This window comes from Stigmatopora nigra, chromosome 2 (genome assembly GCF_051989575.1).
Source record: "Stigmatopora nigra isolate UIUO_SnigA chromosome 2, RoL_Snig_1.1, whole genome shotgun sequence".
Lineage (NCBI taxonomy): Eukaryota > Metazoa > Chordata > Actinopteri > Syngnathiformes > Syngnathidae > Stigmatopora > Stigmatopora nigra.
This window is the reverse complement of record NC_135509.1, coordinates 7,812,118-7,828,613: the sequence shown is the minus strand read 5'-3', so window position 1 is coordinate 7,828,613 and position 16,496 is coordinate 7,812,118. Positions and strand designations below refer to the sequence as shown.

The 16,496-nt window shown below is 36.5% G+C and overlaps 1 protein-coding gene across 2 annotated transcripts in view; it reads right to left on the bottom strand.

Annotated features, from left to right (window-relative positions):
• Nucleotides 1-7,751: 7,751 nt before the first annotated feature.
• The window catches only part of LOC144213123 (teashirt homolog 3-like), a 55,805-nt gene continuing 47,060 nt past the window's right edge, over nucleotides 7,752-16,496 (bottom strand). Inside the window, exons 1-2 of one of the 2 annotated variants that reach the window (XM_077741398.1) lie at nucleotides 14,407-14,492; nucleotides 7,752-11,826 (exon numbers count right to left, since the gene is read on the bottom strand). In XM_077741398.1, coding sequence (XP_077597524.1) covers nucleotides 8,540-11,826; nucleotides 14,407-14,467 — 3,348 coding nt within the window. In that variant the 5' untranslated portion in view covers nucleotides 14,468-14,492 and the 3' untranslated portion in view covers nucleotides 7,752-8,539. Of the gene's footprint in view, nucleotides 11,827-14,406; nucleotides 14,493-16,496 lie in introns of those variants that run through there. The other variant, XM_077741408.1, reaches the window with a different exon arrangement.

The window sequence follows — 16,496 nt, the reverse complement described above, 5'->3', positions numbered from 1 at the left end:
ACTCCGCCTTCTGCGCCTACCCCCTCCTTTGGTGGCTTGTTCCTGAAACATCTGGTGGTTTACATGCAGCGCGCAACACCTGCCAGGCGCCTGGCGGGTAAATCATCGGGAAAAAAAAAGCCTTACTATATTATGTCGTTTTTTTAAAGAAAAAAGCCTTACTATACTATGTCGTTTTTTTTAAGAAAAAAGCCTTACTATACAATGTCGTTTTTTTAAAGGCCTTACTATACTATGTCGTTTTTAAAGAAAAAAGCCTTAATATACTATGTCGTTTTTTTAAGAAAAACGCCTTACTATACTATGTCGTTTTTTTAAGAAAAAAGCCTTACTATACTATGTCGTTTTATAAGAAAAAAAGCCTTACTATACTATGTCGTTTTTTTTTTTAAAAAAAAGCCTTACTATACTATGTCGTTTTAAAAAAAAAAAGCCTTACTATACTATACTATGTCGTTTTTTTAAAAAAAAAGGCTTACTATACTATGTCGTTTTTAAGGCTTTTTTTAAAAAAACGACATAGTATAGTAAGGCCTTTTTCTTTAAAAAACGACATAGTATAGTAAGGCTTTTTTCTTTAAAAAACGACATAGTATAGTAAGGCTTTTTTCTTTAAAAAACGACATAGTATAGTAAGGCTTTTTTCTTTAAAAAACGACATAGTATAGTAAGGCTTTTTTCTTTAAAAAACGACATAGTATAGTAAGGCTTTTTTCTTTAAAAACCGACATAGTATAGTAAGGCTTTTTTCTTCAAAAAAACGACATAGTATAGTAAGGCTTTTTTCCTTAAAAAAACGACAAAGTATAGTAAGGCTTTTTTCTTTAAAAAACGACATAGTATAGTAAGGCTTTTTTCTTTAAAAAAACGACATAGTATAGTAAGGCTTTTTTCTTTAAAAAACGACATAGTATAGTAAGGCCTTTAAAAAAAACGACATAGTATAGTAAGGCTTTTTTCTTTAAAAAAAACGAAATAGTATAGTAAGGCTTTTTTCTTTAAAAAACGACATAGTATAGTAAGGCTTTTTTCTTTAAAAAACGACATAGTATAGTAAGGCTTTTTTCTTTAAAAAACGACATAGTATAGTAAGGCTTTTTTCTTTAAAAAACCGACATGGTATAGTAAGGCTTTTTTCTTTAAAAAACGACATAGTAAAGTAAGGCTTTTTTCTTTAAAAAACGACATAGTATAGTAAGGCTTTTTTCTTTAAAAAACGACATAGTATAGTAAGGCTTTTTTTCTTTAAAAAAACGACATAGTATAGTAAGGCTTTTTTCTTTAAAAAATGACATAGTATAGTAAGGCTTTTTTCTTAAAAAAACGACATAGTATAGTAAGGCTTTTTTCTTTAAAAAACGACTTAGTATAGTAAGGCTTTTTTCTTTAAAAAACGACAGTATAGTAAGGCTTTTTTCTTTAAAAAACGACAGTATAGTAAGGCTTTTTTCTTTAAAAAACGACATAGTATAGTAAGGCTTTTTTCTTTAAAAAAACGACATAGTATAGTAAGGCTTTTTTCTTTAAAAAACGACATAGTATAGTAAGGCTTTTTTCTTTAAAAAAACGACATAGTATAGTAAGGCCTTTTTTCTTTAAAAAAATCACATAGTATAGTAAGGCTTTTTTCTTTAAAAAACGACATAGTATAGTAAGGCTTTTTTCTTTAAAAAACGACATAGTATTGTAAGGCTTTTTTCTTTTAAAAAATGACATAGTATAGTAAGGCTTTTTTCTTTAAAAAACGACATAGTATAGTAAGGCTTTTTTCTTTTAAAAAATGACATAGTATAGTAAGGCTTTTTTCTTTAAAAAACGACATAGTATAGTAAGGCTTTTTTCTTTAAAAAACGACATAGTATAGTAAGGCTTTTTTCTTTAAAAAACGACAGAGTATAGTAAGGCTTTTTTCTTTAAAAAACGACAGAGTATAGTAAGGCTTTTTTCTTTAAAAAACGACATAGTATAGTAAGGCTTTTTTCTTTAAAAAACGACATAGTATAGTAAGGCTTTTTTCTTTAAAAAACGACATAGTATAGTAAGGCTTTTTTCTTTGAAAACGACATAGTATAGTAAGGCTTTTTTCCTTAAAAAACGACATAGTATAGTAAGGCTTTTTTCCTTAGAAAACGACATAGTATAGTAAGGCTTTTTTCTTTAAAAAACGACATAGTATAGTAAGGCTTTTTTCTTTAAAAAACGACATAGTATAGTAAGGCTTTTTTTTTTAAAACGACATAGTATAGTAAGGCTTTTTTCTTAAAAAAACGACATAGTATAGTAAGGCTTTTTTCTTTAAAAAACGACATAGTATAGTAAGGCTTTTTTCCTTAAAAAACGACATAGTATAGTAAGGCTTTTTCCTTAAAAAAACGACATAGTATAGTAAGGCTTTTTTCTTCCCGATGATTTACCCGCCAGGCGCCTGGCAGGTGTTGCGCGCTGCATGTAAACCACCAGATGTTTCCGGAACGCCTTACTATACTATGTCGTTTTTTAAGAAAAAAGCCTTACTATGTCGGTTTTTTAAAAAAAGCCTTACTATACTATGTCGTTTTTTTAAGAAAAACGCCTTACTATACTGTCGTTTTTTTAAAAAAAAAGCCTTACTATACTATGTCGTTTTTAAAGAAAAGGCCTTACTATACTATGTCGTTTTTAAAAAAAAAAGCCTAACTATACTATGTCGTTTTTTTAAGAAAAACGCCTTACTATACTATATCGTTTTTTAGGAAAAAAGTCTTACTATACTATGTCGTTTTTAAAAAAAAGGCCTTACTATACTATGTCGTTTTTTAAAGAAAAAAGCCTTACTATACTATGTCGTTTTTTAAAGAAAAAAGCCTTACTATACTATGTCGTTTTTTAAAGAAAAAAGCCTTACTATACTATGTCATTTTTTAAAAGAAAAAAGCCTTACTATACTATGTCGTTTTTTAAAGAAAAAAGCCTTACTATACTCTGTCGTTTTTTAAAGAAAAAAGCCTTACTATACTCTGTCGTTTTTTAAAGAAAAAAGCCTTACTATACTATGTCGTTTTTTAAAGAAAAAAGCCTTACTATACTATGTCGTTTTTTAAAGAAAAAAGCCTTACTATACTATGTCATTTTTTAAAAGAAAAAAGCCTTACTATACTATGTCGTTTTTTAAAGAAAAAAGCCTTACTATACTATGTCATTTTTTAAAAGAAAAAAGCCTTACAATACTATGTCGTTTTTTAAAGAAAAAAGCCTTACTATACTATGTCGTTTTTTAAAGAAAAAAGCCTTACTATACTATGTCATTTTTTAAAAGAAAAAAGCCTTACTATACTATGTCGTTTTTTAAAGAAAAAAGCCTTACTATACTATGTCATTTTTTAAAAGAAAAAAGCCTTACAATACTATGTCGTTTTTTAAAGAAAAAAGCCTTACTATACTATGTCGTTTTTTAAAGAAAAAAGCCTTACTATACTATGTGATTTTTTTAAAGAAAAAAGGCCTTACTATACTATGTCGTTTTTTTAAAGAAAAAAGCCTTACTATACTATGTCGTTTTTTAAAGAAAAAGGCCTTACTATACTATGTCGTTTTTTTAAAAAAAGCCTTAAAAACGACATAGTATAGTAAGGCTTTTTTCTTTAAAAAAAACGAAATAGTATAGTAAGGCTTTTTTCTTTAAAAAACGACATAGTATAGTAAGGCTTTTTTCTTTAAAAAACGACATAGTATAGTAAGGCTTTTTTCTTTAAAAAACGACATAGTATAGTAAGGCTTTTTTCTTTAAAAAACGACATAGTAAAGTAAGGCTTTTTTCTTTAAAAAACGACATAGTATAGTAAGGCTTTTTTCTTTAAAAAACGACATAGTATAGTAAGGCCTTTTTTCTTTAAAAAAATCACATAGTATAGTAAGGCTTTTTTCTTTAAAAAACGACATAGTATAGTAAGGCTTTTTTCTTTAAAAAACGACATAGTATTGTAAGGCTTTTTTCTTTTAAAAAATGACATAGTATAGTAAGGCTTTTTTCTTTAAAAAACGACATAGTATAGTAAGGCTTTTTTCTTTTAAAAAATGACATAGTATAGTAAGGCTTTTTTCTTTAAAAAACGACATAGTATAGTAAGGCTTTTTTCTTTTAAAAAATGACATAGTATAGTAAGGCTTTTTTCTTTAAAAAACGACATAGTATAGTAAGGCTTTTTTCTTTTAAAAACGACATAGTATAGTAAGGCTTTTTTCTTTAAAAAACGACATAGTATAGTAAGGCTTTTTTCTTTAAAAAACGACATAGTATAGTAAGGCTTTTTTCTTTTAAAAAATGACATAGTATAGTAAGGCTTTTTTCTTTAAAAAACGACATAGTATAGTAAGGCTTTTTTCTTTAAAAAACGACATAGTATAGTAAGGCCTTTTTCTTTAAAAAACGACATAGTATAGTAAGGCTTTTTTCTTTAAAAAACGACATAGTATAGTAAGGCTTTTTTCTTTAAAAAACGACATAGTATAGTAAGGCTTTTTTCTTTAAAAAACGACATAGTATAGTAAGGCTTTTTTCTTTAAAAAACGACATAGTATAGTAAGGCTTTTTTCTTTAAAAACCGACATAGTATAGTAAGGCTTTTTTCTTCAAAAAAACGACATAGTATAGTAAGGCTTTTTTCCTTAAAAAAACGACAAAGTATAGTAAGGCTTTTTTCTTTAAAAAACGACATAGTATAGTAAGGCTTTTTTCTTTAAAAAAACGACATAGTATAGTAAGGCTTTTTTCTTTAAAAAACGACATAGTATAGTAAGGCCTTTAAAAAAAACGACATAGTATAGTAAGGCTTTTTTCTTTAAAAAAAACGAAATAGTATAGTAAGGCTTTTTTCTTTAAAAAACGACATAGTATAGTAAGGCTTTTTTCTTTAAAAAACGACATAGTATAGTAAGGCTTTTTTCTTTAAAAAACGACATAGTATAGTAAGGCTTTTTTCTTTAAAAAACCGACATGGTATAGTAAGGCTTTTTTCTTTAAAAAACGACATAGTAAAGTAAGGCTTTTTTCTTTAAAAAACGACATAGTATAGTAAGGCTTTTTTCTTTAAAAAACGACATAGTATAGTAAGGCTTTTTTTCTTTAAAAAAACGACATAGTATAGTAAGGCTTTTTTCTTTTAAAAAATGACATAGTATAGTAAGGCTTTTTTCTTTAAAAAACGACATAGTATAGTAAGGCTTTTTTCTTTAAAAAACGACATAGTATAGTAAGGCTTTTTTCTTTAAAAAACGACATAGTATAGTAAGGCCTTTTTTCTTTAAAAAAATCACATAGTATAGTAAGGCTTTTTTCTTTAAAAAACGACATAGTATAGTAAGGCTTTTTTCTTTAAAAAACGACATAGTATTGTAAGGCTTTTTTCTTTTAAAAAATGACATAGTATAGTAAGGCTTTTTTCTTTAAAAAACGACATAGTATAGTAAGGCTTTTTTCTTTTAAAAAATGACATAGTATAGTAAGGCTTTTTTCTTTAAAAAACGACATAGTATAGTAAGGCTTTTTTCTTTTAAAAAATGACATAGTATAGTAAGGCTTTTTTCTTTAAAAAACGACATAGTATAGTAAGGCTTTTTTCTTTTAAAAACGACATAGTATAGTAAGGCTTTTTTCTTTAAAAAACGACATAGTATAGTAAGGCTTTTTTCTTTAAAAAACGACATAGTATAGTAAGGCTTTTTTCTTTTAAAAAATGACATAGTATAGTAAGGCTTTTTTCTTTAAAAAACGACATAGTATAGTAAGGCTTTTTTCTTTAAAAAACGACATAGTATAGTAAGGCCTTTTTCTTTAAAAAACGACATAGTATAGTAAGGCTTTTTTCTTTAAAAAACGACATAGTATAGTAAGGCTTTTTTCTTTAAAAAACGACATAGTATAGTAAGGCTTTTTTCTTTAAAAAACGACATAGTATAGTAAGGCTTTTTTCTTTAAAAAACGACATAGTATAGTAAGGCTTTTTTCTTTAAAAACCGACATAGTATAGTAAGGCTTTTTTCTTCAAAAAAAACGACATAGTATAGTAAGGCTTTTTTCCTTAAAAAAACGACAAAGTATAGTAAGGCTTTTTTCTTTAAAAAACGACATAGTATAGTAAGGCTTTTTTCTTTAAAAAAACGACATAGTATAGTAAGGCTTTTTTCTTTAAAAAACGACATAGTATAGTAAGGCCTTTAAAAAAAACGACATAGTATAGTAAGGCTTTTTTCTTTAAAAAAAACGAAATAGTATAGTAAGGCTTTTTTCTTTAAAAAACGACATAGTATAGTAAGGCTTTTTTCTTTAAAAAACGACATAGTATAGTAAGGCTTTTTTCTTTAAAAAACGACATAGTATAGTAAGGCTTTTTTCTTTAAAAAACCGACATGGTATAGTAAGGCTTTTTTCTTTAAAAAACGACATAGTAAAGTAAGGCTTTTTTCTTTAAAAAACGACATAGTATAGTAAGGCTTTTTTCTTTAAAAAACGACATAGTATAGTAAGGCTTTTTTTCTTTAAAAAAACGACATAGTATAGTAAGGCTTTTTTCTTTAAAAAATGACATAGTATAGTAAGGCTTTTTTCTTAAAAAAACGACATAGTATAGTAAGGCTTTTTTCTTTAAAAAACGACATAGTATAGTAAGGCTTTTTTTTTTAAAACGACATAGTATAGTAAGGCGTTTTTCTTAAAAAAACGACATAGTATAGTATGGCTTTTTTTTAAAAAACGACATAGTATAGTAAGGCTTTTTTCTTAAAAAACGACATAGTATAGTAAGGCGTTCCGGAAACATCTGGTGGTTTACATGCAGCGCGCAACACCTGCCAGGCGCCTGGCGGGTAAATGATCGGGAAGAAAAAAGCCTTACTATACTATGTCGTTTTTTTAAGAAAAAAGCCTTACTATACTATGTCGTTTTTTTAAGAAAAAAGCCTTACTATACTATGTCGTTTTTTTTAAGAAAAAAGCCTTACTATACTATGTCGTTTTTTAAAAAAAAAGCCTTGCTATACTATGTCGTTTTTTAAAGAAAAAAGCCTTACTATACTATGTCGTTTTTTTAAGAAAAAAGCCTTACTATACTATGTCGTTTTTGTAAGAAAAAAAGCCTTACTATACTATGTCGTTTTTGTATGAAAAAAAGCCTTACTATACTATGTCGTTTTTGTATGAAAAAAAGCCTTACTATACTATGTCGTTTTTTAAAGAAAAAAGCCTTACTATACTATGTCGTTTTTTAAAGAAAAAAGCCTTACTATACCATGTCGTTTTTTAAAGAAAAAAGCCTTACTATACTATGTCGTTTTTTAAAGAAAAAAGCCTTACTATACTATGTCGTTTTTAAAAGAAAAAAGCCTTACTATACTATGTCGTTTTTTAAAGAAAAAAGCCTTACTATACTATGTCGTTTTTTAAAGAAAAAAGCCTTACTAAACTATGTCGTTTTTTAAAGAAAAAAAAGCTTAAAAAAATAACAAAAGCTGTTGCCGATTAGTATAAAAAAAATAAAAACATTTTTAAGGCACACTTGAATAGCCAAAACATGAAAACAAAGTGACGCATAATGCAGAAAATACGGTAATAGGCCGAATGCTATAAAAAAACAAACAAAAAAAGATTCCCAGAAGGACATATGGGCTTAATTTATTTAAACATATTGTTTTAAAGTTTGTTTCCCAATTTGAAAGTGTGTCTGAGAAATGTGATCAATTTCCACATTGCTATAAAAAAAGAAACTAAAGACATCATATGCAGCATTAATTCGGTTTAATAATAGAAGCACGAGGCATTAACATAGTTGTCGTTTTTTCTTTATCAAATAACATTTATAAAACTAGTGTGCAAAACATTGTCCTTTTTAATTCTTCTTCAAGGCTCTGCACCAGTGGATAGTCGTAGTCCTTTTAAATTAAGAAATATAACAAGTATGCATAATTTAAACAGCAAATTGTAAGCATATATGTACACATTATGTACATTTTTTACACAAACAGACCTGGATTGTGTCTCTTAATCACTTTAGAAAGGAAAGTGAATTTTTACAATCAACAAGAAACGTCAAAGATTGACATAAGAAATGCATTGAAAAATAACATTTTGCCGTTGGGTCATTTTCGGGATTTTTTGGGGGTTTTGGTTATTTTTTTTAAGCTGCTTTAAGACCAATCAGAAGTGTCAAAAAAGTTGGGGCAGAACTGTACAAATGGGGAACATGCGGTTTACCAGCAACTCAAAACCAAATCAAATCACCAAAAATACAAAATAAATATGATGGGTACATTTCAAGTTTTGTCTTCTTGTGGCCAAACGTGAAAAAAAATGGAGACTGGCGGCACGATTCCCGACAAACGGAATATTTCGGACATTCAAATTGGATCTGAAAATGCTTGCTTTGTTTTTCACATGGAAATCCTTTGTACTGTCACTTTTTTTAATTACCAGTAGTAGTAGTTCTCGCCATCTTAGTGCATTTTACCGCATTTGTTGTTTCCAACAAACAGAACGGAACTTAGCCCGGCTTTCCCAGTGAGCAGCACACTAGTGTTTCTCCAGCTCGCATACATACAGCAAGTGATCTTCCGGCGACTTCCCATGACTCTTGCTGAGGTGCAGTTTGATGGCGTGCTTGGTGGCGAATTTACGGACGCAAAGCTGGCATCGGTACACGGAGCCGTTACCACCGCCGCCGCAGTCGTCTTGCGTCGACACGTACGCCTCCGTGGGCGTGGGCTTCTCAGTACGGGAGTCCCTGACGCTCTGTTTCGGGGAGAGCTTTGCCAAATCTCTAATTCTGAAGCCCAGGTGAGCTTCCAGGTGACTGACATACCCCGCCGGGGTCCGGATTTGCGAGGCGCAGTCGCTACAGAAGAAGATGGGTTGACCGGAGTCTAGATTCTTGAGGAACTTGGTCCGGCCTGTTCTTCTTAGCTGGTACTTGACGTTAGCTAGCCAGTGGCTAATGGTCGTCATGGAGAGACCGGTAAAACGAGACACGTGCATTCGCTCTTGTGGACTCAGGTCGTTGATGACGTACTTTCCCTCGGAGCTTTGTCTTAAAGTGGAAGCGAACTGGGCTTGCAGGAGGAGGAGATGCTGAGGGTTCCAACTGGAATGCCGACCTTTGCGTTTGTGACCGTGCAGGGTCGCATCGTCGTCCTCGCAAGCCGAAACCGGGCCCTCCGTTTTATCCACCGCCCGTGACCGAGAAGCCGGTTTGGGGGCGGGTTGAGATCGGGTCAGATTCCGCAGCATATCCGAAATATCGGACAGGGCGTTCTCGTGCAGAGGGCTGTCGGACATGTAAGGAGAAACAACTGTCAGCTGAGCGGGGGCGACCAGAGACGAGGGCGAGACGGAGGAAGCGGTGGACGATGGCGTCAAGGGGGCTGACGCCACGGATACTCCCTTTTCGATCTTTCCTTTGGTCAGGTCCATAGGTTGGTCGTCGCCCGACTGGCAAAAAGAATCGTCGGGTAGGATTTGGGGCTTCCTGGGTCGCGGAGGAGTGGCGGCGACGGCGGCTCGTTCGGCCATGCTTTGGCTGAACCTGGAAAGGAGGCTTAGGGGATCTTGGTTGGGTAAAGAGGGCTTGGCTGCTTTCCCCAAATGAATGCTCATCACAGACTGAAGAGCACTTAGGGGATTGACGAAGGGCTGCTCTGGAGGAGCGTGGCCGGTGATGATGGCGCTGCTACGCGCTAAATTGGACGCCGACGGGGATTTAACCGCAGGCTCTCTTTTGTTTTCCATTGCTGGGGATGCTCCCCTGTCGCTGCTCGCCGGGGTGACCGCCCTTAATTCCCGGGGTGAGTCGGCCTCGCCGCCCTTTTGCCATTCGCCAGCTTCGCTTTTACATGGAGAGAGACGGCTTTCCCTTCTGGGAGACGAACGCTTCACCCTCTGCTCTACTTTTGCTACTTTCTCCGTCACTTTTTTCACTAAATCCTCCATGGCTTGGAAGTTGTTGCTAGGGAAAGGGGAGGATTGGCTAAGGGGTGGGCTAATGAGAGGCCGGTTGCTAGCGACGGACGATAGCGCCGCGTCAATGCCGTTGAAGGTGAACTTCATTGGGGAGTTTTTTTCTAAGTTCCCCTGTTGTAGTTTCATAGCGCCGGGGAACTGGTAAGCGGCGTGAATGCTTGGGTAGCCCCCCCAACTGGGATTTCCACTCTGCGCCTTGTTAATGGCGGATGTGACAGTATTTTCAAGTGATTTCAGAATGTCCAAACCCCCTTTAGGATCCTCCTTCAGATCCTCTTCAGTCAGGTAGCTATATTTTGCGATATCATACTTTTCCTCCCCCTCTTCTTCCTTAGCCGTTGAAACGAGCGTTTGTTTTTCATTGGCGAGGTCAGCCTGCTTTGTACATTCCTCCTCCACCTCCTCCCTTTTGATCTCTTTGAGAGGAGGAGAGTCGGCAGGGGAAGTGGTTTGAAGAGGCGGAGGAGAGAAGGTGGAGGGCGCCAGTGGGACGGATTGAACTCTGGGCTCGGTGGGTGTGGCTACTCTGCCGGGGTTGGGGGAGGTGGCTTCCGGAAGTGTCCTGGCTCTTTTCCCCACGGAGTTAGTCACCCTCAGAAAGTGTCCGGTCACCATCATGTGGGTGCGCAGTTCATGCAACGTATTATGCGAGCTTCCGCAATCCATACATTTCAGGATCTGGAATTTGTTGGATTCAAACTGGCACGCGTAGCTGGCGCCGTTCTGTTGGGCGTAACGGCTAGCGGGGGGCGCATAAGGACTGGAGGAGCGTTTTGTGGGGAGTTCGTTCGAGTCCGAATGCTTAGATTTTGGCGTCCCTTCTCGGGAACGTGGCGAAGTGCTGAGCTCCAGTCCCAGGAGTCCTCTTTTTTTCGAAGACATCATTTTGGCGGCCACGGGGGCTACCGGCTCCTTCAGAGGCACTTTCTGGTAGTGTTTGGTCTTGATCATGTGGACACTCAAATCCTGTAGAGATTCAAAGGAGTGACCACAGTACATGCACTTCAAAACCTTCTGGGCGTCTTCCTTGCCCTCCATTTCCAGGAGAGAACGTTTACGGGGTTTGGACCAACGCTTGGCGCCGCTACCCGACTTGTCCTGGTTGTCATCCCGGTAGTGACCCGTGTCGTTCATGTGAACCGTCAATTCCACCAGCGTGTCGTAAGCGGCGCTGCAGCCCTTGCAACGGAACTTGCTGGCTCCGGTGAAGATGGAACCGAAGAGTTTCGGGTTCTGCCGGTGGAGTTGGACCGTACTGAAGAGGTTGGGTTCGGATTGGGTGGGGTGACGACTCGGTGGGGGATTCTGTCGAAGCGTTTTGGCCACTGCCGATTGGTGCCAGTCGTAGCCGCCGCCGCTGCTACAGCTGCTGCTGCTACTGGTGCTGTTGCTGCGTGCCGGTTTCTCCGCCGAAGATGGCGACGGTATTGATTTGCTGTTAAAGCTCAGTGGCGCCCACAGAGGGCCGGTAAGGAAGCTAGAGTAGATGGCCTTCATGTGTTCCAGCGTGTCCACGCCGATGGGCGGAGCGCCGTTCAGAGGCACGCCCGGGTTCACTTCCGGTTTCACGGTGGGCCCGTCGAAGTCCGAGAGGCGGTCGCTGATCTCGCTTGCGTGCGACTCGCTGTCCATTTCTTGCCCCGACAGGTCGGCGGCTCCCACCGAGTCTCGGTCGCATGCTGGATCCTCGGCAGGCTCGCCGATTTTCTCCGGTGTCTCATCTCTGACGGGGGGGTCGGCTGGAGGGGCCGGAGGGGCCGAAGGGGCCGAAGGCTGGTCGTCCTCTTCCGGGTCTTCATCCTCGTTCTCCGTGGGGTGCTTTGTCAGGTCCTCCGGAGAATACGCTGAGAGGAGACACAGACAAAGAAGCCGTTAAGTCAAATTCACATAGTTTTGCATGTGACTCTAAGTCACCTTGTTATGAGAATACGCTGATACCCAGGGTGGCGCATCCCAAAATCATCAGTGGGAGGCTGGTTGAACATTATACTAATGGATCATTTTGTGACTGGTTATCTTAACTCATTAACAACTATAACCATGCATGCATATATGTGCTTTTATGTATGTGTATGTATGTATATATGTATATGTACACGTATGTGTGTGTGTGCATGTGTGTGTATGTGTATAAATATATATATATATATATATATATATATATATATATATATATATATATATATATATATATATATATATATATATATATATATATATATATATATATATATATATATATATATATATGTGTGTGTGTGTATATATATATATATATATATATATATATATATATATATATATATATATATATATATATATATATATATATATATATATATATATATATATATAAAACACGCTGATTTATTTATATATTTATTCATGTATTTATTTATTAACTAACTTATTATCTGTCTATTTATGTCTAAAAAAAATGCCCTCTTACTACTGTAACAACGAAATATCCCGAATACGGGAAGAACAAAGTTATCCAATCCAAATGCTCTATTTCACTGCCATTGACAATGAGAGGCGTCCAATTAGCAATTATATCAAATTAGCCAATTGCAGCTAATGCGTTCATACCTCAAAAAAAATGCAAACCAATACAAAAAAAAACAATCTTTTTGACGGGATTCAAATTTTTTCGGCGGACATTCCTAGTAAAATAGCAAGGAGTCAAGACGTTACGTTCGACTAAGTGAAAAAGTTTGTGTGCAATGTGTGCCCGAGGACTCCCCGGGATAAATGAGCCATCTGTGTGGGAGCCTTTAAAGCTGAGCTGAGAAATTACAGTCATCCCATTTCACCTCATCAACCGTTGAGGTGTTATTTTCCTCTAGGCGAGCCTGTATTTATATACTACCCCAGCCACATGGAACTTATGCCTTGCCACTTTTCACTGCCCATATTGGAGGAAAACAAAAAAGAAAGATCTTGGCAAAAACATAATGCGCCATTTTATTTATCTCAGGGCGCAACAGCTTGAAATGAAAACTAAATCTGAAATTAATGAAGCCCAATCTTACTGTGGCATTCTCCTCTGGGGTAATAAATGAGTTGGATCAACCTCCATCTGTCAGTTAATATGTCTGACGCCTCTTCATCTGCCCTTTTCTCTGATCGCACTCACTTACAGACGCCCGTAATCGTGAAACGCCACAGTTTCCCAAAGAGGAACGTTTGAATTTACTAGTTGACGCTAGTTCCACGTGTCAGATACGCATCCGACGTCAAGCTGGAGAGTTCATTAACTTGGCTTTTATGTACAAATCTTGACAAAAAAGTACACCCAAATGTCTTTCTTTTCCTCCCAATTTTTAACAGAGCTTTTGCAACATTATCATCACATAAAAGTGTGATTTCAACAAAAAAGCAGCAGCAAAAAAAAAAACATGTTCTAATGCCAAATCTCTTTTGTGCACTACCAAAAATACAAACAAATTATTTAAATAATTGACATGAATAAAGTTATCCAGCTCAAAAAATATGGTCACCCAACTTGGTGAATTAAACTAATTTATAAGCCTATTTTACTATCGGATGTTTTTCAATAATGTCATTATAAATCTAGGAATATTATAAATCAGGTTGTATTCATATACTTTTTTGCATTATATTATTTTGTTACTTTTTTAGTATAGCTACGTATCTGCCAGAGAAAATATAAATGTTTAAAGCTGTCAATCACATCCAGAGTCAAAAGTAGTTTAAAAAAAATCAGAACAAAAGCACTGGAAAACATTATTAATTGGATTAAGAATATTTTTTTCTGTAAAAAAAAAAGGGGGGAAAGTCTGTGTTTTTCTTTTCTCTTTATCAAATAACATTTCTAAAACAAAGTCCTTTCATTTTTTTTCAAAAACAGATCCTCTCAGTGCTTTTAAATGAACAAAAATAACATGTATGGATAATAAACAGCATATATCTACATTCTTACACAAAAGGACCCTAATTAGTCAACGGCACTAACCAACCAGTTAAAAATACTTTATTGTCTATCATCGTCAATAAAAACGAGTAAATATCCCCGTTTTTGTAGCTTTTTAGCCACAAAAATGCCCAAAATAGGTGTAAAAGCGAGCCTGTCGAGCTAACTAATAGCCTAAAAACAATCTGTGACTTTAAGTGGAAATGACTTGTTCGCTCCCCAGCATAAATTGTGCATGGCAACACACAAGACTGAAAGCGTGCGGCCGCCACACTCACGCGACGACTCTAAACAAAAATGTCACGGCAGAAATAAGCCTCATTCCCAGTGCTAACAGCCAATCTCCAGACATCCTCGCGCCCGGCGCCGCTTTGATTTAGGCCCCGGGGGCGGAGCCGCTAGCCTGGCCGGTCAGCTTAATGGAGACCTGGCAGGTGCGACCCGTTCGGCGTCCTCGGCGAGATTCGGTTTGTCAGCGGGTATCCATTACCTGCCATTCTAAGCTGATCGGTCCCGACAGCCCTGATCAAAAGACGTCGTCGGGCCGCCATCTCTTTGGCAGTCGGTGGCGTGTGGTTTGCCAAAAAGGCCGAGCGGGGTGTAAATAAAATGACATGATCGCTTCCCCGGCCCCTCATGTTCTGGACACAATTATGATAATGTGGCGGCGGAAGGGCGGGAGGGGTTTGCGAGGATGGGGAGTTAAATTGCTCACGCTCGGGCAAACACGGCGAGGGAACATTGCTAGCGACCGACTGGGCAAGCTGGGCACACCCACTTTCCGTTGACTTTAGCTTCTCGTCAGGTTTGCCCCCTCTCTAAGGGATTGCTGTCAGATTCTCATTTGAAGGAGGAAATCCAGTCGGGCTGAGCTAGTCGCTGTAATGTGTTTGCATCCTCGCTAACTAGTCACAGATGTCAACTCGTATCAGGCTACGCTGCTCCAACACTTGACCAACTTGTCAGGTCACTTGTCATTACGGCGTGGAAATATATGTTACATGTCGACGCAATGGCCCAATTGGGGGGAGTGGTGAGCGTGTTGGCCTCGCAGTTCTGAAATTCAGGGTTCGATCCCGGGTTTTGATGTGAATGGAAGCTTGAGGTACATCCACGCCGAGACGGTGTATCTAAGTACCGTATTTTCATGACTATAAGGCACACCCTAAATGAATGACATTTTTTCCATATATAAGGCGCACTGTAGTATAAGGCGTACTGTCTATTTTGGAGAAAATTTAAGACTTTTAAGTGCGCCTTATAGTCACAAAAATACGGTAATTGCTATTGACTTCCAGGTATGAAGCACCCACTACACAGTCACCTCTAGAGCCAGCCATTGCTGATGTTTTGGATTTTTTTTTTGTGGATAAAATCTTGCAGTGGGGGAGGAGCTATATGATGGAGCTATAAGATTTTCTAAACTAAGATGGCATCTGCATATTTAACAGTATTGTTTCAGTTCAGGCGTTAGTGTTTTTTTAATATCCGACTGGTGGTTTTTCGTTTTTGGTTTTCTGTGGTTTTTTTTCATATATAAGGCGCACTAATTATAAGGCACCCTGTCTATTTTGGAGAAAATTTAAGACTTTTAAGTGTGCCTTATAGTCGTGAATATATGGTATGCTTGTATTCCATTTTGTACTCAATTTACTACGTCATTCATCCTCTGACCCACTTTCAAATTCATCTTCCGACTCGTCGCACGATAAAAACAACGAGTCCAGATTCCCGTTTTCCATTGAGTCACACCCCTACCAAGTCCTTTCAGTTACCTAGATTATTTCTATTGCACCATTTCTAAAGCTACGGATCTGTTTGAGTCTCGATAATTGATTTTTGAACACTCCTTGACAAGATTCTATCTTTTAATGAGTCTGTAAAAACCCGTGATAGCGAGACTTTTAATGGTACGCTGCCACATTTGCCGATTTTCCCGAGGGTCTCTATCGGCGCAAAAGTTTGTCGACGAAATTCAATACTTGTAAAGGACTGCAGCCCTATTAATGTTCATTTGTCATTAGGGCTAGATTGCAGAGTGGGGGAGTGAAGTCCAAAAGGACGAGCAATAAAAACCTACAGAGTGTAGCTGCGCTGCTCCCAGGCAATTTAAAATGCAAAACAAAAACCATTATGTCTGAGCGCTATCTGTTAATTTAATCCCCAATGACTGATAATCCATCACGTAGGGCGACAACCACATCCAATTATTCTCTTTGGCTTGACTGACAACAGAGGTGATTTATCAAGCTAATAAAAGGTGATGGGAGTATAGAGGCGCCTTTAGTATTAGAAGAAAAAAATACCCAGATTATTAAACTAACTCCTTGATATAGAAGCATATGGGCGAGAACCGGTATGTGTTTTTTTGGAAATACCGTTTGGAAACAAGGTATCGGAAGGGGAACTCGACAAATGCAAAAAAAAATACTAATAAATCAGGTAACTCCAACAAAAACATGCAAATGGGACATGCTTAGTTTTTTTTTACTACAATTCCTCTATGGTCAGTCTTCTCCAATCCATCTCAATGCAAAAAATGCCACACGATATGACCAAACCATTCCAGAAAAACTCCAT